At 39.8% G+C, this 25000-nt stretch overlaps 1 protein-coding gene across 1 annotated transcript in view; it reads left to right on the top strand.

The window, feature by feature from the left end:
• Positions 1 to 25000, top strand: part of LOC109918788 (eukaryotic translation initiation factor 4 gamma 3) — a 273469-nt gene that overhangs the window by 671 nt on the left and 247798 nt on the right. The window contains exons 2-6 of the mRNA XM_048614905.1: positions 249 to 408; positions 4028 to 4150; positions 21883 to 22056; positions 22684 to 22881; positions 23647 to 23793. Of these exons, the coding sequence (XP_048470862.1) occupies positions 249 to 408; positions 4028 to 4150; positions 21883 to 22056; positions 22684 to 22881; positions 23647 to 23793 (802 nt within the window). The remainder of the gene's footprint in view (positions 1 to 248; positions 409 to 4027; positions 4151 to 21882; positions 22057 to 22683; positions 22882 to 23646; positions 23794 to 25000) is intronic.

Here is a 25000-nt window from a genome sequence, read left to right as displayed (position 1 = left end):
TATTTTGGTTTAACTGTTTTCATCCTGACTGCCTTTCATACCTCTTAAGATTGACTGTTAGATGCCATCTATTCAGACTGAACAGCCCCAAGTTTTGAAATGCACACAATGTTTTGATGAAAGGCATTCTAAGTCTTCATCCACAAAAGCCTAACCTTTTAGCCAATATTTTTGCAACATTGTAATGTTGAAATAATGACCTGATTTTTTTTTAAAATCAGCCCTTTAAACATGAATGCCAAATAAAGTCAATGTATATTTTGTGTCATTGTAGAGCAGTGGAAAATGCTGAATCCAGAAGGAAAGAAACGATATGACCGGGAATTTCTCCTTGGGTTCCAGTTCATTGCAGCTAGTACACAAAAGCCAGATGGTTTGCCAGCAATTAGCGATGTTGTTCTTGATAAGGTGGGTTTGCTAGCCAAGTGTTAATGCGACCTAATAATTGTTACAAGCCAGTGTGACTGTGATCCCTGGCAAAGTATTTACATTATTCCCAATATCTTTTTGTCTTCTGAAGCGTAATGAGCAATCCTTGGTTTTGTCCAGAATGATAATGCTTTATATATTTTCAAGGTACTCTTGTTAAAGAAAATTGCCTGCTTTTCCATTCTATTTCTGTTATAAAAGGTGGAGTCCTGACATGCTCCATGTGGAAATCTAGAATATTGGTCTGGATGTGCAATGTACTTTGGCATGACAGTGCAAGCCACCGTGATGCAGTTCATCAAATAGAAAAAAAGTCCTATAAATCGGGAAGCTTCATGCTATACAGTAATGTCAATGAATATTACTCAGAGACTTCCTTTCTTGTACCAGCTTCCAGATTCAGAAAGTATCTATACAGGACTTTAATTAATTGGTAGCAAAGTTTTTGGAGCCATGATGGATAAAACTTTCATCCCATTTAAGGATGTCGTGAAGTTGCTTTCCATATGCTTCAACAGCTGATGTTTGAAAACCCATACATTTTGTCAGTAGTGATGGTGCTGTGCTCAGTCTTGGCTAGTTATCTTGTGGACAGATGGATAATTAATAAGTGACGTCTGTTTGCAGAATTCACCCGCAAACTGGTGTCAGAATTTAATAGTCGCTGAGCTAAAAGTGAATGTGTGTATGCCTAATTTGGACCTTAGAAGCTTTTGTTAATATCTTCATACTGAAAGGTAGAAACCTTTTATCAGAACTGGAAAAAGTTAGAAATTCTAACTTTCCACAATTCTAATGAATGGTCACAGACCATAATCATTAACTCTGTTTCTCTCTCTCGCTACAGTGATTCAATAGGTTGATTCCTGGGTTGAAGTTGTTCTCATAAATTGAGCAGGTTAGTCCTGCACTCCGTGGAGTTTAGAAGAATGGGACGTGATCTTATTGAAACAAATCAGATTCTGAGAGTCTTGACTGGGTAGATGCTGAGAGAAGGTTTACGATCAAGGCAGCCCTGCTGCCTCACAGCACCAGGGACCCAGGTTCGATTCCACCATCGGGCAACTGCCTGTCTGGTGTTTGCACATTCTCCCTGTGTCCATGTGGGCTTCTTCTGGGTTTTCCAGTTTCCTCTCAAAGTTCAAAGATGTGCAAAGGGATAAGGTGAATTGGCTGTACTAAATTACCCATCGTGTCCAAGATGTACAGGCAAGGTGGATTAGCATGGAAAATGCAGGATTGCAGGGATAGGTTAGGGAGGTGCATCTGGGTGAGATGCTGTTCAGAGGGTCATTGTGGACTTGATGGGCCAAATGGCCTGCTTCCACACTTAGGGATTTTATGATTATATTTCCTATGTTCTTTATTGCAAACCCCTCTTTTCTGAGCCTTCATCTACAACAAGTGAGGAACTTCGTCGCGTTTTTAGCTAAGATTGGGACCACCCAATCAGCTGACTCTGTCACTTCCTTACCATCTGCCTGCTTCACTGAGACAAACTTCCTCTCAGGTACACTTACCCTGTTGTTACCATGAACTTGGTTTACCCAGTTTCCCGTCATGTTCTCTCAGCCTTCAAATACACCTCTAGCTTCCTTATAGCTGTTCCCGTTAAAGTGCTAACCACCCAACTCCCCTTCTGGTGGCTGCGTTAGTTGACATAATTAACAATTCTCGCTCCTCAGATACTGACCCCTTTTTCTTCAAATTCTCCTCATCACCCCTGTCAAAAAGAACTCCGCTCAATTCCTCTTTTCTTGCAAACTGTCATTTGGTCTCCAATTTCTCTTGCCTCTTATGTGCTTGAATGTCACCTCCTATACCTGTGAACACATTTTTTTTTCAGATCCTACTAATCCTCCTCTGTCACTTCTCCATCTATCTGAGTAGGTCTATATTCATCTGATACCATTTTTATCGATCAAATTATAGCAAAGGCTGCTTCCCACTGACACTTTAACACTGGTGTTCTGAGACTTTTCCTTGCCCCCTATTTCTCATCTACATACTGCCCCTCAGTGATATGATTTGAAGTTAAACACTAATTTCCATATGTGCCCTGAAAAATCAAATCTCCTACCTTGGATCCTTCTGCTTTCTCTCCAGTATTAGGCTGCTTGTCCAACAGCCTATACTGGATGAACAGAATTTTTTTCCCCTTTAACTATTAGGAAGACAGGAGTCATTGTCTTCGGCCCCACCACTAAATGTACTCCGTATTCATTGACTCCAGCCCTCTTCATGGCAGCTTTATAAAGATGAATCAGGCTGTTCACAGCCTTGGTGGTAATACTGATCCCGAGATGAGCTCCCAGCCTTTCATATGGCCCTGACATGTGCCATCATTGTAGTTGACTATTTCTACCTCTGTAACATACCAGACTGTGCTTGGCTCAACTTGTACTACTGCAATCCTTATTGATGGCTTGGCTATCTCTGGACTTGATTATTCCAGTGCACCCTCAAACTGTCTTTCATATTCTACCCTCTGCAAACTTGACATCATCCAAAATTCTTGTTTACTGTGTCTGTAACTGTTCACCATCTCCGTGTTTGTTGACCTACATTGGCTCCTTGTTAAGAATTGCCTCAAACTTAAAATTCTCTTCCATGTTTACAAATCCCTCCATGGCCTCACCTCTCCCTATCTCTGTAATCTTCCCTGGCCTATAAGCCTAGCCATCAGAGAATTCTTGATTTTAAAAATTGCATCTTTGTTCGCAGTGCCTTCAGCATCCTGGGCCCCATGCTCTGGAATTCATTCCTTTAACTGTCTTTCCCCCTTAAGATGCCACTGCAAACTCATCTCTGACTCTGCTTTTGATCATCTGCTTTAAACACTTACTAAAAAAAAAAATCACCTATAAAATATGAACATCTTTGGCTGGGTGAGCATTTATTACTCATCCTCAAATGCCGTGGAGAAGGTGGTGGTGAGCTTCCTTCTTAAACTGCAGCAGTCCATTTGGTGTAGATAGATACTCCATGTTGTTTGAAAGTTTCAGGATTTTGACTCAGTGATTCTGAAAAAACAATGATGTATTTCCAAGTCAGGATGGTTAGTGACTTAAATGGGAACCTGCTGGTGGCGGTGTTTCCATTAATTACTGCCAGTGTTCTTCCAGTTGATAGTGGTTATGGATATGGAAGGTGCTTCCTGCTGTTATATTTTACTTCAAAATGCCAATGAAGTGCCTTGGGGCATTTTATTACTTTAAAGATATTAAATGATTGCAAGATGTTTTATAAACCAAATAAATAACATATTTTAACCTGATTATTGTCTTTGTTCTTTTAATTGAAAGAAGTTTGCTTTCAGCTTAATAGAATCATAGAATTGTTACAGGAAGTCATTCAGCCTGTTGTGATTAAATATCTATTAATAGTCCTCCTCATCCTCCTTTCCTCAGGAGAAAAGCCTAAGCTACACCAGTCTATCCTTAAAACTTAACCATCCCTGAAAGCATTGTCATGCACCATTTTTTGATGTGATTTATGATTTTCAAAGTATCAATGTATCAGCTTGGTTTACCTCTTGTAAGTGTCCATTGTGTATTATGCCTTAACCTGTTGAATCAAAAGATGCTTTCATTTTCAGATCAATCAGACCAAACAAATTGCAAGACCTTTGGACCCCTCACGAATGCTGCCCCGAGGCCCAGACTTCACACCACCTTATGCAGATTTTGGAAGGCAGCCACAAAGTGGGCGAGCAGGAACAGTAAGTCATGATTCTCTTAAAGCACATAATATTACTTAATTATCTTTGCTGGGATAGTCTTATGTCTTCATTGAATATCCCTATCACAATGTTTCAGATGAGCATATCGCAGATTTGCAACTGATCAGGGGTGGATGTCTTTAGAGATCAGATTCCAATCTTGGCCAATGGTTTTGTAATTGTAATGCTGGTTTTACTGAAGGGATTGATTGTAGGTCGTTGTAACCAATAAATTTAGTTTCTTGCAAATCTAAGTGAAATTTAAACAGATTTGAACTTCAAACAAACAAGAAAACTTTGGCAGACTACTAAGCAGTGGAAATGCAACTACCTGCATTTTGGACAGGTGGTTTAAACTGTGATTAAAAATCATGAGGTTCATGCATAATTGGCTTCAACTTTCTCAAGTTTTGGACTTTCACTTGGACTTTTTTTAAGTAAACCTAGAGCTATGGCTGTTACTCAGGGAGCCAGGGAGTTCACGAGCTTCGCATTTTCTTGAAACTCAGGCTTTCGTTATTTTCATTTAATTTGTTGTATACGAAGTGCAGAAAAAAGATGGAATGGTAATGCTTGTAACCACTTACTCAAATCTTGGTTTGTTGCCATTTTGGCATTGAAAAATACAAAGCTATTTTCATTTTCCAGAAAATGTCAGTATCTCCATCTGGAGCTAGCAGAGATTACTTTTAATAGTCTGTCTATGGAGAGAGGCAGGCTCAAAGCCAAAGGCCGATTACGTTGTGCATGAAGACGTTAATGGCTGACAGGATGACATCTATAATAAGATATGTGATTATGAATGCAAGAATTCATTTGGTAACCATACACAGTTTGTATCCTGAATTCTATCAGGAAGGTGATTCTTTCCCTCTTTCTCATCCCATCCCACCCCCGCCCCCTCCCAAAAAATGGCTCACCTTGTCAATATTCATTTCCATGGAAGAAACCAAGATAGTTAAACAAACTAATGGACCTACTTCTTTGAAACTTCATTACTGTTATCAGTTACATTTTTTGGGAATATTAGTTTGAATAAGAGAGTAGTCAATGCCAAACATGAATGGGCAATTAATTATATCTATTCTAACATGATTATATGGTCCTTTTTAAGTTCTTGAAAATGTATATTCAGATTTGTTCTGAAACTGGATGTTACTGTTCCTTCAACTCTTCGTCCATCATAATTAGATATAAATATCACTGAAATATTTGTGTCATCGTATATGAACGAGAGTCGGTTTGGAAGATCAGATAACATTTTCCCACTCATTTGCAGAAAATTGTGTTTTACATCAGTCTATTATTTCTAGATGTTCATTAGTAACATGACAATTAGAATGTATCATTCACTGATGTCAATTCATAGACAATGAAACCTGTATTCTGGTAGAGTAAAGTTCCACATTATCAATAGCAATGTTCTTGGTTACCCTTAAAAGGAATAGCCTTACAAGGTTGCAAGCACTGGCTATGTACCATTTGCAAGATCAGAGACTTTCTTAAATTCTTGGAGTTAATTGAGACAAAAAAATTGAAATAATTATTAAAATTATTTTAGGTTAAGAATGAGGATCTTAATCTCCTCAATTTAACAATTACCTGGAATAGTTTGCCTAACACTGCTCATTCCAGATGAAAGACCTGTGCATTTGATCTTAAATTTTTAAAAAGTTGTCATCACACCATATGTTCTTCCTTTCCATCCATTTTTAATTGTTATTATCTGCCCTAATTTTGACTTTTCTACTGGCTGCTCCAGGAACATTGTGGAAAAACAGAAATTGTTGGAAAAGCTCAGTAAGTCTGGCATCAGAGAGAAATCAGTTAACTGTTCAGGTTGAGTGACCCAAAGAGAGAGAAGAAAAGTTGGGCAGACAAAGGAGTGGATAACAATCAGCCTTGAAGAATGAATAACTACTAATGGGGACTATTAGTGACTATCAGTGGGTTGTGTGTGACAGCAGGTCATGTGATAACAAGGTGTGGTGTGTGGGAGCACCTTCCTCTGCAACCACAGAAGGTGTAACACCTGCCCGTTTACTTCCTTCCTCCTCGGTGTCCAAGGGCCCAAACACACCTTCCAGGTGAAGCAGTGCTTTACCTGCACTTCACTCAGTCTAGTATTCACTGCTCACAGCGTGGTCTCCTTTTGCATTGGGGAAGTGAAGCATCGACTGGGTTAACTGCTTTGCATGACAACTACATTCTGTCTACAGAAAAGACCCTGAGCTTCCAGTTGCTTGCTACTTTAACACACCCCATCTTGTTCCCTGGCCAACATCTCTCTCAGCTTGCTGCAATGCTCCATCGAATCTCAGCGGAAGCATGGAAGAACGGCACCTCATTTTCTGCTTTGGAACTCTACAGCCTTCTGGACTCGATATTGAGTTCAACACCCTTAGGGTTTGAGGCCTTCTCCCATGTCCTTACCTGAACCTCACACATCAGGCCGTGTTATCACATGATCTGCCATGAAATAACCCATTGTCAGCCACCAATTGGCCCTATTAGTAGCCATTCATTTTCCTTGGCTGATTGTTATCCACTCCTTTCTCTGTCTAACTGTTCTTCTCTGTCTTTGGGCTCTATACCCATGTATACTCTTTACCCACTCCCCAACACACACACACCCCTTCATAAAAACCAGCATTTTCCTAGCTGCCATCAGTTCTGAGGAAGGGTCAGTTGACCCGAGCACGTTAACTCTGATTTCTCTCGATAGATGCTGCCAGACCTGCTGAGCTCTTCAAGCAATTTCTGTTTCTGATTTCCAGCATCTGCAGTTTTTTTTGTTTTTATTTGCTACCTATAGAAGAATTTGTGGATCAAACTAATGAAAACTTAATATGACAGTTTATTCTGAATTGTAATTTGAAGTAGAACATAGTACTTTTGATATGTATTGAATCTTGTGATTAGACTGCATTTAAGTTTTCTTTTACTTAGCCTTTTATGAGTCACCTCTGTTGTGTTGTGTGTGAATAGGTTCCTTCAATCCCGAAGCACCTTTCTGGTCAGACTAGAAAAGTTTTCTTTTGTAAATAAGGTGAAATTTATTGCATGACTGAAAACATTTACAAATTGTATGAATATTACCTACATTGCTCCAGAGACTGTTAGAAGGTCACGAGCCTCACGTCTGCTCCCTTCCAGTTTCTACTTTATTCTGACCAAATCCCTGTTCAATATTGCAGTGGTTTGTGTTTTCTGCACTGAAGGAAGTATTAACCTTTTCAGATATGCAGATCTTCTCCCAAGTATTTTCCTGCTCATACTATTATTGTTATGCTTTTCTTTACGTATTTGCGTTTGCCAATGCACCATCTCACTTCAGGTTTTGACTTTACAAATTCAAACATTCTGGATGTTTCACAGTTCTCTTCAGACCTGGAGGTATGTTGGGTTCGAGGTAGTTGATTTGGACAGTTCAAGTTCTCTCGTAAATTGGAGGGCCCTTTAGTCTCTCATTTCATTGGCAGAGGATTTCTGTGCTGTGCAACAGATTTTTATACTTGTTGGTATGGTCCGTGCTGTATTTATCTCACATGAGCTTGGATATTTGCGCATAATTTCTCTCTTCTTGGTTATGTCTAGCTTGGAATTTTATGCACCGTGTCTTCACTTTGCATCAGTGGAATTTGGTACTCATTCTGCCTTTGAATCTGTGCTGAATTATGAGGACATGTTACTTCAACTTCTTGAATATTTTGTGTTTTCTCTTCCTCTCATCAAATGAATTATTAATGAAACTAGTTTGTACATTTCCTCAATTGTATTTAATAGAGGTTCATTCTGGCTTGATCGTATGCCCGTTACTGGTAGGGATTTCCCATTGAAATATGGGGATGTCAGACATTTTCCTTGACCTCACTACGTTACTGCAAACATTTACAAATTATTTCAAAATGACCTGCATTACACCAGAGACACTTAGGAGCACACTAGCCCCTGTCCTTCCTGATCCCCTCAGCCTCTATTAAAACTTGGATTTGGAGTTGATTGGTGTTTAGAGTGCTGTGTAGCAATCTGGCCCAATTCAATCACAGATGCTTCTGCATCCTATTGAGCAATGTTGGATGATCTTGAGTAGTTGCTGCATCTTATTGTTTTGGACTTCCTCTCAAGCTTTCAGAAAAAAGCAAAATGCTGATGCTGGAAACCTAAAATAAGAACAAAAAGTAATGGAGAAACTCAACAGGTCTGGCAACATCTGTGGAGAGGAAATTGTTAATATTTTAAGTCCGTATGATTTTTCTTCAGCCTGTAGAGACTACTGGTAAAACCACGTGTGGATGCATTTGAATGTTGCACTGTTGCACTAAATCTTGCCCTTTCAAGAATGCCATTAGTTTAGAAGTTGAAATAATTGTCAGAAGCTTTGAATGCCTCTTTGAAATTGCCTAATGTTTCATTTATGTCTTGGTGGACAATATCATTTGCTATGCTCCCAATTATGTATAGAAGTGTATTTGCTTGTTCAGCTTCCATCTTGATGTCCAGTTTAAAAGTTATTATATACCTCCAATTTTGTCCCATATTTGTATGTATTTGTGTTACATTTGACCCACGTATGAAATCTAACTTGCTGAAAATGCTGTTTTTGATGCAATAGCTTCCTAATATGATAGATATATTAAAAGACAATAAGACTATAAGATATAGCAGTAGAAGTGATCAGTTGGCCCATTGAGTCTTCAATGCCGTTCAATAAATCCATGAGTATCTGATAATCCTCAACTCTGCTTTCCCCTCAGTAACCCTTTATTCCCTGACTGATTAAAAATCTTTTTTGTTTCAGCCTTGAATGTACTTAATGACTCAGCTTTTACAGCCATCAGAGGAAGAGAATTCCACAGAAATATTATCCTCTGAGAGAAAAACTTTCCTCCATCTCTACCTTAAATGAGCTACCCCTTACTCTGAGATTATGCCCTCTGGTCTTGGACACTCCCACAAGGCAAACAGCCTCTTCACAACTGCTCTGTCAAGTCCCCTAAGAATTCTTTCTGCTTCAGTAAGGTTGCTTTTCATTATTCTAAATACCATTGAGGACAGGACCAACCTACTCAACTTCTCCTCATAAGAAAATTCCTTCGTACCTGGGGTCAACCTAACAAACCTTCTCTGAACAGCCTCCAATGCCAGTATGTCTTTCCTTAGACTCCCACAGCCCGCTGTCTTATGATGCAGCCACTATCCCTGTCTTGGCTTTGCAAATTTCCTCTGTTTCCGAGTGTCTTCTGTCAGATGTAAATGCTTTCTGCATCATTCACTGAAGTATTTTTTCTGTTTTGAGTTTTGCCACGAGATTTGTGGGTCATTGTCATCAATCTGCTTGGCTTGAAGCTTCAGGATCATCAGTGTTTCTTTATCCTGTTTTGTTTTCTTCTGAAAACCTGAAACCTAATTTCTTAGTTGACACTTGTTAGAAATAATGCTAGTCACTATTGAATACTAAATTGTGTCAGGGCCTACTGTTGGGATCATGTCGGTGCTCACCTTGTATGAAGGATTTCTTGGACCCTGGAGTAGTCTGGTGTGTGTCAGGATAGCCACCTTTCTGGTCCAGCGAGAAGATTTTTGCTTCATAAGCAAGATAAAGTTTATTGTATTATTGTAATTATTTAGATTACATGAATATGACTTCTTATGACTACTGACACTGTTAGCAGCACACGAGCCTTGGATCTGACTCCTCCCAGCTCCTACTTTACTCTGACTGTGTCCCTGTGACATTATCGAAGTCAGTTTACTGCACTTGATCAGGAATTAATCTTCATCCTTGGAAGAGTTGAATGTGTCCCTGCAAGTATACCCAGAACGCATTGAGCTTTGTAATTTCTGGAACTTATTTGAGTTGATTCATGGACTGTGTTTTTATTATGTCACTACTTCATGGTGATCAGCAAAAGGTTTCAGGATGACTACCTCTCCATTGGCTGGAACATTGAAATTTAGGTCCCATGTTCAAGTAAGCAGAGCTCATGGTAGCTTAGTGTTGTCATCAGTGAACTCATAATCATAGAATCCCTACAGTGTGGAAGCAGACCATTTGGCTCATCGAGTCCATACTGACTCTCCGAAGATCATCCCAACCAGACCTACCCTTGTAACCCCACATTTCCTATGGCTAATCCACCTAACCTACACATCCCTGGACACTATGTGCTATTTAGCACGGCCAATCCACCTAATCTGCACATCTTTGGACTGTGGGAGGAAACTGGAGCACCCAGAGGAAGCCCACACAGACTGGGAGAATGTGCAAACTCCACATTGTCGCTCATTTTGGCTGGAATCAAACCTGGGTCCCTGATGCTGAGAGGCAGCAGTGCTAACCACTGTGCCATGTTGCTCCCAAGGATGCCCAAACAACTGCTTTGAGAATGTGAATTCAGATCTCACCATGGCAGCTGGTAGAATTTAAATTTATTTAATTAATCTAGAATTAAAAGCTAACTTTAGTACAAGAACACAAGAAATGGGAACAGGAGCAGACCAGAAGGACCTTTGTACTGTGCAATTCATTGTAATCTTGGCTATCTGGGGCATCAACTCCCCTTTCCTACCTATACCCTGTATCTCTTGAGACCAAAAGAGAGACTGAAGATCTGCCTGTTTCAGCCTTAAATGTACTTCATAATGGAGCATCAGCTTTTTGGAGTAGTGAATCCCAAAGGTTCACAATCTTAAGTAAACTAATTTCTCCTTATTTCAGTGCAAAATGATCGACCCTGTCCTTGGACTACGTTTTACGTTGCCAATCAGCGGAAACAATCTGTGTTTACCTTATAAAACCCCTTTCAAATCTTGTATATTTCAATTGATTGTCTCTTATTCTTGTAAACTCTATTGAATAGTTCCAATTAAACCTTCTGAACATGGGGACCAATCTATTCAACCTTTGATGTATTGCCTCTGATGCAAGAACAATGTATCCTTCCTTAAATATCAAAATCAAAACTCCACACGTTATTCCAAATATGGTCTAACCAAATCCTTGTACAATTGTTGAATTTTTTTCTTCTTGTACTCTAATGCCCATGCAATTATTCCCCCACGATCAACATCCTGGGGTGTACCTTTGACTAGAAACTCAACTAGGCTTGCCACATAAACACCGTGGCTACAAGAGCAGGTTAGAGGCTAGGAATAGTGCAGCGAGTAACTCACTCTCTGACTCCCCAAAGACTGTCCATCATCTACAAGGCACAAGTCAGATGGAATAATCCCTGCTTTGGATGCAGCTCTGACAACACTCAAGCTTGACACCATCCAGGACAAAGCAGCCTGCTTGCTTGGAGCCACATTTGCAAGCATCCAATCAATCCACCACCGATGGTCTGGAGCAGTAGTGCTTCCAATCTACAAGATGCACTGTATAAATACACCAAGGATCCTTAGACAGCACCTTCCAAACCCATGACCTCTTCCATCTTGAAGGATAAGGGCAGCTGATATATGGCAACATCACCACCTGCAAATTCCCCTCCCAGTGGCTCTTCATCATTACTTGGAAATATATCATTGATCCTTCACTGTTGCTAGGTCAAATTCTTGGAATTCCCTCCATATGGTTATTGTGGGTCAGTCTACACCGTGTGGATGGCAGTGGTTCAAGAAGACACCTTGCCACCACCTTCTTGAGGGCAGCTATGGACAGACAATAAATGCTGGCTAGCCAGTGACACCCATGTCCTACGAGTAAATGAAAAATTTAAGGCAGAAGTGCCACGAACCTTCCTGATTGCTGGCTGTACTTGCATGCTAACTTCCTACATTCCTGTACTTATACACCATGCCTCTGAATATTGATCACAGTCAATATTTATTCACATCTAAAAAAATATTTTAACTTCCTTTATTCAGATGACCCAAATAAATAACCTCACACTCACCCACATTACCCTCTGTCTGTACTCTTGTTGTGGATTTGCTTAAGCTATGTCTGTTGGCAGCCTTTTCTATGTCCTCTTCACAGTTTACATTCCCACGTAGTTCCGCAATGTCAGCAAACTTAAATATTTTATTCTTTGTTGCTTCATTAATGTCATTATTATAGACTTTTAAGTAGCTGAGGCTCCAGCCTTGATCCTTACGGCACTCCACTAGGTGCAGCCTGCCAATTTGAAAATGCAGTGTCTCATTTATGCTGACTCTTTGCTTACTCTCATCTGAAATGGTAACCATGAAGCTATTATTGATTTTCATAAAAGAATCTGATTCACTATCCTTTAGGGAAGGAAATCTGCTATTCTTAGCTGTAGTGCAAAGCTGCAGTAATGTGTTTTGATTCTTAACTGACTTTTGAAATGGCCAAGCAAACCACTAGGTTTTACCAAACCACTGCAAAATATCAAATGAAATGGACTGTGGGTAGTTCCAGAAGATTTTCTCGAGAAATAAAAAGAAGTTATCCTTTCCCCATAAATGTTTTTAAATGATTGCTGCAGTTTTTTAGAAAAGTTTATTTTTTTTTTGGTAAATGCATTTATTTTGTTTTGTTCTTTCATGGGGTGTGGCATCATTTGCGAGGCTGGTATTTCTTGCTCATCCCATTTGTCATTGCATGGCTTCCTAGGCCATTTTAGCGGGCACTTAAGATCAACCGCATGCCTGTAAAACAAGAGTCATATGAGAGTAAGACAGGTAATGATGAGGGATTTCCTTCCCTCGAAGGCTTAAGTGAACTAGATGGAATGTTACGACAATTGATACAGACTAACTTTACATTCCAGATTTCTTGATTGAATTTAAACTGTAACAACTCCTTTTTGGATTTGAATCTGTCACCCCAGTGCATTAGCCCAGGCCTCTAGATTATTGTGGAGTGTAGCATTTTATTCGTTCATGGCCAGCATTAATTGCCCACCCCTAATTGTCCTTGAGCAGTGAGCTACCACCTGAAGTCCATGGGGTGGTAACAATACCCACAGCTGTTAGCAAAGAAATTCCAGGATGTTGATGCAGCAGCAGTGAAGGAACAGCAGTAGAATTCCAAGTCAGAATGGTGTGTGACACGGAGGGGAACTTCTAGGTTCCCCATTGTAGTTTTCCCATTGTTTTTGCTGCCCCTTGCCCTTCTGGGGAGTCACACATTCAGAAGATGCTGTCACAGGAGCCTAGGCGAGCTGGTGCAGTCGTCGTTGATTGTTCACATGTGATAGTGATGGGGTGGATAGTATGCCAATCAACCAAATTTGATGAGTTTCATGAGTAGCGTTGGAGTTGCACTCATCCTGGCAGATGAACTGCATTTCTTCACACTTCTGAATTGTGCTTTTTAGATGGACAGGTACTGGGGAGTCAGGAGGTGAGTTACTCCCTACAGAATTCCTAGCCTCTGATTGTGACACTATGACATTGTTGCAGTGACAAACTGTTTGAATTGAAGTGGCCAATTGAAGTTGCAAGTCATTTTCTCTTTTACTGTTTCAATTTCAAATTAACAAAAATAAATTGTGTGCTTAAGAAATACAATGTCCTGTTGCTGTAACCTGCTACTTAAGAATTAAAATTACAAGTATTGGTAAAGTTGCCATAGTCCTATCGGACTGTAGGGCTGCTCTGTCGTTACAGAGGGACATCTGGTGGTGGTTTAACCTGAGGGTCATTGCTGCTCAGGCGAGGGGAAATTGAGAAGGTGAGCCCTTTGTGGTAGCCTAAAACTGGTGCAGTGATTGAATGCATTCTTTTGGCCTCACTCTGCATTGTAAACCTGCCATCCAGCCAAATGAGCTAAAACATTCCAGAATCCCACCCAGATTGCAATACATTACTCTAAGAAAATCCAAGACTAGATTGGATAAACTGGGATTGACTGTTAATATACAGTTAACTTACATACTTGGAATAGCAATGGTGTGTTAGGCTAACTGGTGAATTACAGGCAATAGGAGGACTCAATGAACCTGTACTGCCATTCATTTTGTATCTTGCACGTAGTCATACAGCTGTCAGCTGGAAAAAATAGGTATTGCAATTGATTTTCACTGCTTTGGAAGCATTTTCACACACGTTGCACACTCACTTCTGACTTCTGTAACTAACAATGAAATTTTGACCTGATTGGAGCATAAGTGTTTCTAATTCCTGGAGGGATTAGTTGTGGATACAATTGGCACAAAGCAGCCTAGGCCAAAATATTGCATGATTTCAGCAAGGAATTGGATATAGCACTTGGTACTAAAGGGATCAAAGGATATGGGTGAAAAATTATTAAGTTGTATGATCATCATGAATGGTGAAATAGGTTTAAAGGGTTGAATGTCCTACTCCTCCTATTTTCGTTTTTTCTAATCTTAATAAACTAAGTAAACCATTATAGTCAAATTTGCTGTCTTTTCACGTTTCCTCACCATGTGATCATATCTGCATGATTTATACCTGAACTGATGTCAGGCTGTATTGTGCATTATGACCTTTGTGTCTCAGGGGACTTGATGTGAGTGGACTCTAAAATAGGATTGTATACAGAATGTGGATCTCACAAGGGACATAATTGTAATAGGTCAGCCAATGAAGTTAGATCCCATTCTTTGTGTTACTTCCAAATTAGTTATACAACTGGAAAGCCAATCGGCTCTCCAGTGATTCAATAGGCACCACTTCGTATGGTGCAGCTATACAGATCTGACAAGCCCCAGATTTAATGCCACATCTATACTGATATGAAAATTGTGATAAGCAGTGTTCCCTGTAATATTTTTACTCTCTTGTTAAGGCTGGAAGTGGAAGTCATTCATCAACGTGCTGACCATGCGTATGGAGACCAGCGTGGCTGGAATTTAGAGGGAGCATCAGTTTTAACTATATTCAGGATTTGTTGTCCTTGTTGTTACTTACGGATACCTGGAAGCTGATAAACTGGATGACAGGAACAGATGTGCCTAAAGTGTTAACTAGATCTAAGCTTGTAGGCAAATTGGAAACACAGACACGCTGCTTCTCCTGGACAGGGTTTATTGACCAAATTAAAGTTTGTCATCTCTCTGCCACAATCCCAGCTTCTCCATCTTTACACTATTTTGATAAAACAATTAAAAAATTCAGGTATTTCTGAATCAACCAGTTCAGAAATTCACCATACATCCTTAAACAGCGCCTTTCAAATTCACCATGTAGAACAACAAGGGCAGCAAATAAGTGGGAACACCATACCTACGAGTTCCCCTCCAAGCCGCTCTCCATCTTGACTTGGAACTATATCACCATTCTTCGGTGTGACTGGGTCAGAGTCCTCGCATTCCCTTCCTAATTGCGTTGTCGATCTGCCTGCAGCACATGGTCTGCAATGGTTCAAAAGATTGCTCGTTACCCTTAAGAAGGTGGCAATGAGGAACAGGGAATAAATGCTGGCTGACCAAAAACACTCTTGTCCCACAGTGGATTAAAAAAGTTATTATGCACCTCTGGAGCGGGTGGCACTTGAACTCTCACCTCCAGGCCCAGAGTTAGGGACACTGCCACTTTGCTACAAGAGCCTTCAAATGATAATGAGCCCTATGATCTCTCTTTGTAGATATTTTCAAATAAACCAGTTCAGCTATGTTATTACACTCCCTTGGAACGGGTGCGTCTTGAACCTGAACCTTGTGGCAAAGGTTGGGGCACTGCAAGTGTACCACACAAGCCCTTTGTTTTTGGATACATAGACAGTTGATTAATCAGTTAATACCCAAGAGTTGTTCTGTTTTAACAGAACCTCACCATACTAAGGCCTGATGATTTTGTGCAGCTGCAGCTTCACACCACAACATTCAACCCTCCCATCCCCGGCTTTTTACAATTTGAGAGACGTTGGTGTAACTGCAAATTACATTCAGCACACCACCATTTCCATGCTCATTTAGACAAGTTTTCATAGGGTGAACTCAAAGCAATCCACCCATAAAATTTGTCATGGCTTCAAGATGAATTAATTGTTTACCACTAATTGCATTCAGTTGCAGGCCTTTAAGGAGGCTCTAACAATTTAGCCAATCATTTTAGGTACATTTTGAAAACTTACATATTTAATTGTACAATATTAACTCACTGAGGAATAGATTGCTCCATCCCAATATGAGGGGCACGTCTTGTTAGATCATCTAATTTTGTTCTACTCACATCAAAGATTCATATTGAAATTTAAAATGTTTATTATTTTGGTGCTAGAGCCTATTCTCGGCTATCTGAATTTGTTTACTGCTGTTGCAAATTCTACTCCTTGGTCTTGATTTGCATATCAAGAACTGCACTTGACTGATACAGCTGTAATGTTCTGCAAAATGTTATGCTGTTTCTAAGGGTAATCATGTATCTTGGACCCAGTCCTTAAAAGTAAAGGAATATTAAATTCAGCTCTGGAGTTTGGAAATCTGGTAAACTGTCTCCAAAGATCTGAGACTGCTAGGATATTACTTCACTTAAAATCCCAGTTGCGTTCCTTAAAATTGGTCTTTAAATGAAACTACTTGTGAATCAGAGAATTCATTGGCCTCTTTGCTAAAATCAATGTTCGGTCACCTGGAAAATCCACATTCAGGTTGAACTACCATATTGTGCATTTACCGTATTGTACTTTGCTCGCTGAAAAATCTTTGTTTAAAAAAAATGCTAATTACATAGCACTCATCAGTCCCTCTTTGTTCTTGGACTCGGCAGATTTGTTTCCACTTGGGCTTGTTGAGTTCTGAGATGGCTGATAAGTCAGTTGTCAGATTGTGCTACATATGCAGCAGGTATGGCTGACGTGGATTAGTTCTTTAGAATTTTGTGCAACTTTTCCAACACGTTGACCTTGCATCTGCATGGTGGAAATGAATTCCCTTGTGTTCAGTGCCTTTCTGAATTGACTTTCCTTAGTAGGATCAATAACTGAGTCACTGGTGATGTTTAACCTCTCCAGGGATGTAGCAACATAGTCTGAGAAACATTGGTAAGAATGTGGAAATCACTGCCACCCTGTGAACCATGACATCAGTCTATGTCACGGAAGAAGGAGTCCACTGAAGAGAGCTCTTCAGCCTATCCTGTCTGTACTGATTCTCAGAAAAATTTGTCCAGTATAGTTCTCAATATAGATCTCACCTAAGTTTTTCCCATTATCTTGCAAATTAGTTATCCTCAAATGCTAGTCCAATTGCCTTTTGAAAATTACTGTGGAAAGTGTTGTCACTACCCTTTAAAATAATCTATTACAGATCTCAGCAACCCTCCATGTTAAAAAAATTCTCCTAAGTGCCCCTCATTAGTTTGCCAGTCATCACTTATCAGAGGAAGCAATTCCTCTATACTTGTTCAAGTAATCAATGTGAATATACATTTTCAGGTATGTTACACTCCATCTCTTCTTGAAAACACCAAATAATATTATAATACCAGTAAGATTATACTACCTTTCAAAATTGATTCTGTGAAAGTGCATTACTTTGCACTTATCCATATGATAGATGCAATTTAATGTAACTGGTTATTTAACCAGCCTGTGTCCTCCTGATGTTTAGAACTATCTTTTTCATTATTTATTGTGTGCCAAGCTTTGTAATCTTTATACCCAAGTTCACGTCTTTTTATGTATAATGGTTAAAAAGGTCTCAACACCAACTCCTGAGGGACCCCATCTCTCAATTTATTGGTGTTTTAAATTGTGGTCTTTAAATGCTCAGTCCTCTGAAGGGTGCATTGACACATTGGAGGCAAAGATGAATTACATTTTTTAATGTCTTCCAAGAGGAAACTTGCAAAAAATGGAGTCTACCACATTTTTAATGGTCAATCGATTACTGGTGTACTGTCGGATCTGGTCAGAAGAGAACTTTTGTTTTCTGTGTGTTTGTAATACAAGCCCCATTTTAGTATGCTTTCTGAGCACAGATACAACATCTTTGTATGCAAAGAAGTTCAGTGATTGCAGTTGGATGGAATTCAATTTTAAACTGAAGTTACTATAGGGTTCTGAGTCTGGGTTGGGTTAAAAGAGAGAAGGGCCAGATTTGTCATCCAACTTAAAAATTATCCAAGGACACTGAAACCCCCCTCAGTGAAGATTTCCATTGCCTATTCCATAAATTGGAAAGCTCTTCACAATTGTTTCATTAACAGAAGCTAGTGGGTTGGTAGTTAGTTATGAAATGCCTGTTTTGCTCCTTGGCTGTCAAACCTTCTTCGGACAGTTCCTGTCCTGGGGTCTCCTATTCAACTTCATCCACTTCATCAAAGGTAAGTTCCCCTGTCAGTGTGATTCTGAACTTTGGCAATGTTGTAAAATCCTCTGAGGTTACTGACAAACTTGGGCCATGCTTTCTGCCATAAACTATTCATATGCAAGAATGTAACTTCCTCCCTCAAATCAGCCATATTTTTGCTATCCTGACCTGTTTCTTGGATTACCATCAAACTAAGAGGTATCTCACAGAAGTTTTGGTCTTGAATCTGATTTGATTTGATTTATTGTCACGTGTACCTAAATACAGTGAAAAGCTTTTTTTGCGAGCAGTACAGCAGATCATTGGTTGAAAAAACACTTGGACGTAGTAAGGCATACAGGTTACACTGCACAGGATGTGCGCAAGGCAAGATCAGATTAACAAGATTAGCGTTATTTGAAGTTAGAGAGTCCATTCATCAGCCTAATAATGACAGGGAAGAAGCTGTTCTTGAACCTGCTGGTGCGGCAGAAGAATTGTAAGTAAGCATTACTTACAATTAATGGGAGGGGTCTATGATGTTGGCAGCCTTTTTGCAATAACGGATGTGTACATGGAGTCCGTGGATGGGAAGTTGGTGTCTGTGGTGGTCAGGGCTGTGCACACAGTCTTTGTAGTTTCTTATGGTCCTGGACAGAGCAGTTGCTGTACCAGGCCGATATCCACTGGGACAGTACACTTTCTGTGGTGCATCTGTAAAAGTTGGTGAGGGTCCTTATGGACATGCCAAATTTCCTGAGCTGCCTGAAGAAGAGGAATTGTTGTTGTGCCTTCTTGACTGTCACATCTACGTGGAAGTCCAGGACAGGTTGTCGGTTATCGTCACTCCTAGGAACTTGACTTTCTCAACCCTCTTAACCTCCTAATCTAGTCTGTACAACATGGCATGCCTCAGGTCCTAAGGTCCCTGGTTCTTGGTGCATTCTTACCGTCTGCTGCTTTGAACTAGACGAAGGTATGGCGTAACTAGTAAGTCTTGAAAACTACTATTGCATGTGGATCCAAGGAGCTGTAGCATTGAAATTGTATTGGGTGACAGGAAAATTACCTTCACATTTTCAGACAAGTCATCAAGGTTAACAAAATGACCTGGGCAATTATCCAAGAGAAGCAATATTGTGAAGGTGATACTTTTTCTGGCATGGTATTCCATCCATGCAGGAGTGGCATATTATCAAGAACTATTAGTGCTTCCATGATCTATGTGTTCGTGTTTTAATGCCATATGACACACACAAGTTCCTTGGGAAAAACCCCCCGAAAGCTTTTGACTCAGACTGATCATAACTAAAGGCTGAAGCTTTGTATATCATGTATCATTCTCATGAAGTGCAGCTTCAAGCATTCTTTGCAGTTTTAAATTTCCCTCTTTGGAAATGCATGCTGTCTGTCATATACATTTCCATCAAAACACAACCCAAAAATGTTAATTAAAAAAGGTTTTAGTGAATAGCTGTCTTTTATAATTATTCTTTTTAAGGAGGCAGGGATTTCATAAGCTACTTTAGTAATGGCACTGGCTTCTTTCCTGGTGATTTTAATGTTGTGCAGAAAGAAATGTTCTTGAAAAACTTGAATCAACCAGAACTAGCAGTGAAACTTTTGAGTGTGAACTCTCAATCTGCTCATTCTGTAAGCTGTCATAGAACCTCTTGCTTTTACTTGGATAATCATCAAAGAGAATCCTGTATTAACAGTTAAATACCGCAGATGTGGGAAATCTGGGATAAAAACTAAGTGCTGAAGCAGCTCAGCAGGTTGGCAACATTAGGATGGCTCCAGAAGATAATACATATCAGATCAAAAACAAAGTTGCTGGACAAGCTGAGCAGGTCTGGCAGCATCTGTGAAGAAAAAATCAGAGTTAATGTTTCGGGTCTGGTGACCCTTCTTCAGGAAGACCTGCTCAGCTTGTCCAGCAACTTTGTTTTTGTTCCTGATTTACAGCATCCGCAGTTCTTTCGGTTCATATCAGATCAAACTGTTAACTGTTTCTCGCCCCAAAAATGCTGCCAGACCTGCTGGGTTTTTCCAGCACACTGTTTTTATATTATATGAGGTACTTCTGGTTTCTGTCTTTGATCCAAACTTTCCACATTCCCCTTGTTGCTACTCCAACGTAACCATGTGAGGACTTAAAGTGGTAACACTTTGCGCAATTTGTTTGATTTTTGTCAAGTGCTGTGGGTCGCCCATGTGTTCTGCCAGTATCGGTTGTGTTCCCTGGTCTCAATTTTTAAATTTAACTTTCTCAAATTTCATTGCTGAAGTGACAATTTTTCTTGGTTTCTTGGCAGTAGACACACTACCATCGCTTACTGGGCATGTTAAAATGTTTGAGAGATTGCAAAGAATTGAAGCACTAAATCACAAGCCTGAACCAATCTCAAACAATTTAAAAATGGCCTCTCTGCCTCCAATTCATGTAAATTTCAACAAGGTTCCTACTTGGGGCTCCAAAATTAATCAGAAGATTGCAGAGTCAGGACCTACTGGCTTTCCCTTTCCTCTTGCCAAGCCTTGTAATTTTTGTCAAAAGGAGGCCTTGAGCCAAGGACAGCACTGCAATCTGCAGCAACTGCCTCTCACTGACTTCGAAATGGCTTCTCCGTCTCACCTGCAGCACATACTTCTCACTCTCACTGGCTTTAAAATGTCCACTCAACCTCTCATTCTGCAAAGCTAAACAAGGGCCATACTTGGGGGTCCAAAGCTAATCAGAAGATTGTGGAGTCAGGCTTCTGAAGGGTAAGCATGGTGACCTGTATTTTGTTAACCCACATATGTCCCAAATAAAGGCAGGTAACTGCAGCAAGGACCCCTCTCGCCAATTTTTAAATGGCTTTTCTGTTTTTACCTGATACAAAGCTCTACAGTCTGGGAGTGCTGCAAAATTAAAACGGGATAACAGTGTCAGGAATTGCATCGAGAATGCGCAAATGTGAGCAGTACAGAAAAGTACTCTGGCTGTAGATATTCTTCACTCTCAACTGCATTGCAAGTTTTTGGGGAAAAAAATTACTAATGCTTCAAGTACTACTGAACACTGCTCACCTGCTCCAAAAGTTGCTACATAGGCCCCAGCACAAAATATGCTAAAGTGGAAGACATGACAGTAAAAGTGTACATATCAGTTCTATTATCTGTGACATTAAGGTGGCACAGCACTGGATGAGGTGATCTTGAATGGGCGTTTGCTGTAAATAGGCCATAGTTAGTGCAGGATTTCAAGTGATAAGGAGTTCAGATATAGATTATGATCTGATTGATTGATTGAAATATAGGTTTGAGGAAATGAATGGCCCCTTCCTGATTTCAATGCTGTTACATGGTGAAAGAAGTAAAGCTAGTCATCTGATCTGATGGACCTAGGGTTGCTGAGTTTTTGAATGGATTCTGGGATTTTGACGGAAATTAATTCTAGTTCTTGTGCAGAAGAAATTTTTTATTCCCACTTAGAGCACAGCAGCAACATTGAGGTTTATTAATGTGCAAAAAGATTTATAAATGCTTTACATATTAACAAATGTTACTCTTTAGGTGTTAAATGTTGGACCAAGGAGATCACAGCATGGGCAAAGAAGAGAACCAAGGAAGATTATTACGAATATAACTGTGAATGATGATATCCAACTAAAGAAGTCAGAGAATGCATGGAAACCTATATTAAAAAGAGATGATATTTCTGATGACTCTGACGTGCAAAAAACACAGGTTAGATAAAAACAAAACTGTCTTGAATATATTTTGCACCTTTAAGCATAAACAGCCTGCATCTAAACACTGTGTGGAATTTCTAGAAATTGGTGCATTTATCCATAGAATTGCATTGACTAGGTAAAGGCTTTCTGAAACATATGAAACTTTAAAAATACCCTTTTTCCAGTCATACACCTTTGACCTCAGTTTTGATCACTTGTTTCATTGTTCTTCACTTGAGGTGTCAGCTATGGTGATACTTTCGTCACTGAGTCTGAAAGTTGTTGGTTCAACTTCTGCTGAAGGAGTTGAGCACGAAACTTAAAACTGACCCTCCAACCCGTTATGGAGGGTATCCTGCGCTGGTGGAGGAGGTACCATCATTTGGAGGAAGCATTAAGTAGAGCCTGCTTCCCTCATCAATGTACCATGGGTTCTGCCACATTCAGTAAAACTTCACATGACCAGTAGATTATCCAGAATATTAACATCTTTGTTATCACACTGTAAACCATGATAGTTCAGGTATGCTAATGAGATCCGAATGAGGCCTTATTATTTTGTTGAATTAGTACTTTTAGGCAAGATCTTCCCTCAGTTGGCTTTTGCTTTTAACATGCTCTCCTTTTATGCTCAATCCAGGAATTGTTCCGACGAGTAAGAAGCATTCTGAACAAGCTGACACCACAAATGTTTCAACAATTGATGAAGCAGGTTCAGGAGCTGACAATTGATACAGAAGAGAGGCTGAAGGGAGTTATTGACCTAGTGTTCGAAAAAGCCATCGATGAACCTAATTTTTCAGTAGCATATGCTAATATGTGTCGCTGTCTCACAATGGTAGGTTAATGAATATCAAGTGTGCACATTTTATGAACACAGGTCAATTTTGGCATAGTTTTTAAAATTGCAAGTCTCCATTTTCTTTTATTGTGTGTGGACTGTATTTTGTGTGGCAGGCACAAAATTATTTTATTTAAATCTAATTTGCCAAAATACTTTTATTTTTCTAGTTTTTTGCAGAAGGGAAAGAGACTGCTGATGAGCACAACCTCACTCCTGCTTCCATGCAATACAGATAACTAAATAGTGTATATAGGAGAGAGAAGAAAGCATTTCAGTTATATAATGAGTCAAGGTCAGGCTTGGGTTAGTCAACGTTGACCTATTGCAGCTTGTCCATAGTGAAACACATTGAGTTTACAGGATGCGATATTGCAGGTTTTCCCATAATAAAAGATAACTATTTAACAACACGTTGTTTTTCTACTGAGGTCAGAAATGTATTTTGTTCTATAACATTAAATCAAAGATAAGCTTGTACGGAACAGACATTCACACGAGCATCACAACAGTTCAGAAGCTATGATTACTCATCATCAAAATAAAATTGCTGAAAGTTTCCACAGATCATTAGCCCCCAGCGTGAATAATACTATTTTTGGAAAAAAGTGGCAATGATTTTTGCATCAATAACTGCTTACAGTTGTAGAATTTGATCACAGTTTTGAATTTTAAATGTGTACTTATAGAGGGAGTGAGACTGTTTGAGTTTTTGATGATGACCTCTTGACACTGAATAATGGTGTTCCTTTCTATCATTAGCTGAAGGTCCCGATGTCTGATAAGCCAGGAGCTTCAGTAAATTTTCGTAAGCTGTTACTAAATCGTTGTCAGAAAGAATTTGAGAAGGACAAAGCCAATGATGTTGTCAACGAGAAGAAGCAGAAAGAGATCGATGCAACCGTTAAAGTAAGGAGCTGTAACAGACACCCAAGTCATGTCTCTGAAATTGATCGTTTTATTTGCTGGTCATGAATGGTTTAAATTCTTTTTCACTCCTTGATGTCAGCTATCTGAGCTAGCTGAAATGAAGAATTCTGGTGCACAAGATTAAAGTTTGAACAAACTAGTAATTACAAGCAGAAAATTCTTGGAATACTTAGCAAGTTTGGTGGCCTCTGTGGCAAGAAACAAGAGTTAACATATGAAGTTAATGATACACTGGCAAACTTGGGGAAATGTTATCTGAAGCTTTCTTAAGCATTGTCATTAAAAAACTAATTTATATTTTACTAATTCATGCCCTTTGGAGAGATGCTTTCCGGCAAGATGGCGGCAGGGTACGTTGCTCCATTTGGAGCTCCACTCTGCTCGCCAGTTCTCTTTCTCTCTTTGTCCTTTTTTTTTTCCTCCCTCCCTCTGTAGTAATTCTATCCCCCACTCCTTTTAACTACCTACCTAAGCAGTCAGGAAGGAGCTGGGTCGCGACCAGGAACCACGTAGCGAGCGCTGAATGCACGGGTTGTGTCCTGCAGCAACAGCAAATCAAGCCAGAGAGATGATGGCAGATCAAAAGTGGTCTGGTGGTGCAGCGGCAGTGAGAGTGGGCCAGTGAGGCAGCCCAGAGCAGGGCGCTGGCAGCAGCATGGCGCAGGCCGGAAAGCCTGGAGCGGGACTCTGGCGGAGGCATGACAAGGGCCGGAAAGCCCAGAGCGGGACTGCAGCAGTGGAACGGAAAGTTGGACACTCTCAAGTTATCTTTTCTTATATTATTCTAAATTTATATGTATGGCGAAGGTACACACTTTTCACGGTACTTTTACTTTGAATACGTGTAACAATAAATGATTCAATGCTTATTCTCCTTTGCCTAATATAATTTGTAATTTTACAGTGTTGGTTTTGGGTAAGGTAAATATATACTAGAATACTCGAAATAGTGTCCTTGAAGGATCAAAGATTACATGTATTTGTTTGGATTTAACCTGCAATAAAGGAACTATCACATTAGTAAAAATGGAAAGAACTATGGATGCTGTAAACCAGGAACAAAAACAAAGTTGATGGAGTTCAGTTCTGAGGAAGGGTCACCGGACCCGAAACATTAACTCTGTTTTTTCCTTCATATATGCTGCCAGACCTGCTGAGCTTTTCCAGCAACTTTGTTCATGTATCA

Source organism: Rhincodon typus, chromosome 31 (genome assembly GCF_021869965.1).
Source record: "Rhincodon typus isolate 14 chromosome 31, sRhiTyp1.1, whole genome shotgun sequence".
Classification (NCBI taxonomy): domain Eukaryota; kingdom Metazoa; phylum Chordata; class Chondrichthyes; order Orectolobiformes; family Rhincodontidae; genus Rhincodon; species Rhincodon typus.
The sequence above is the reverse complement of the archived record's forward strand: the minus strand, read 5'-3'. Positions and strand labels throughout refer to the sequence as shown.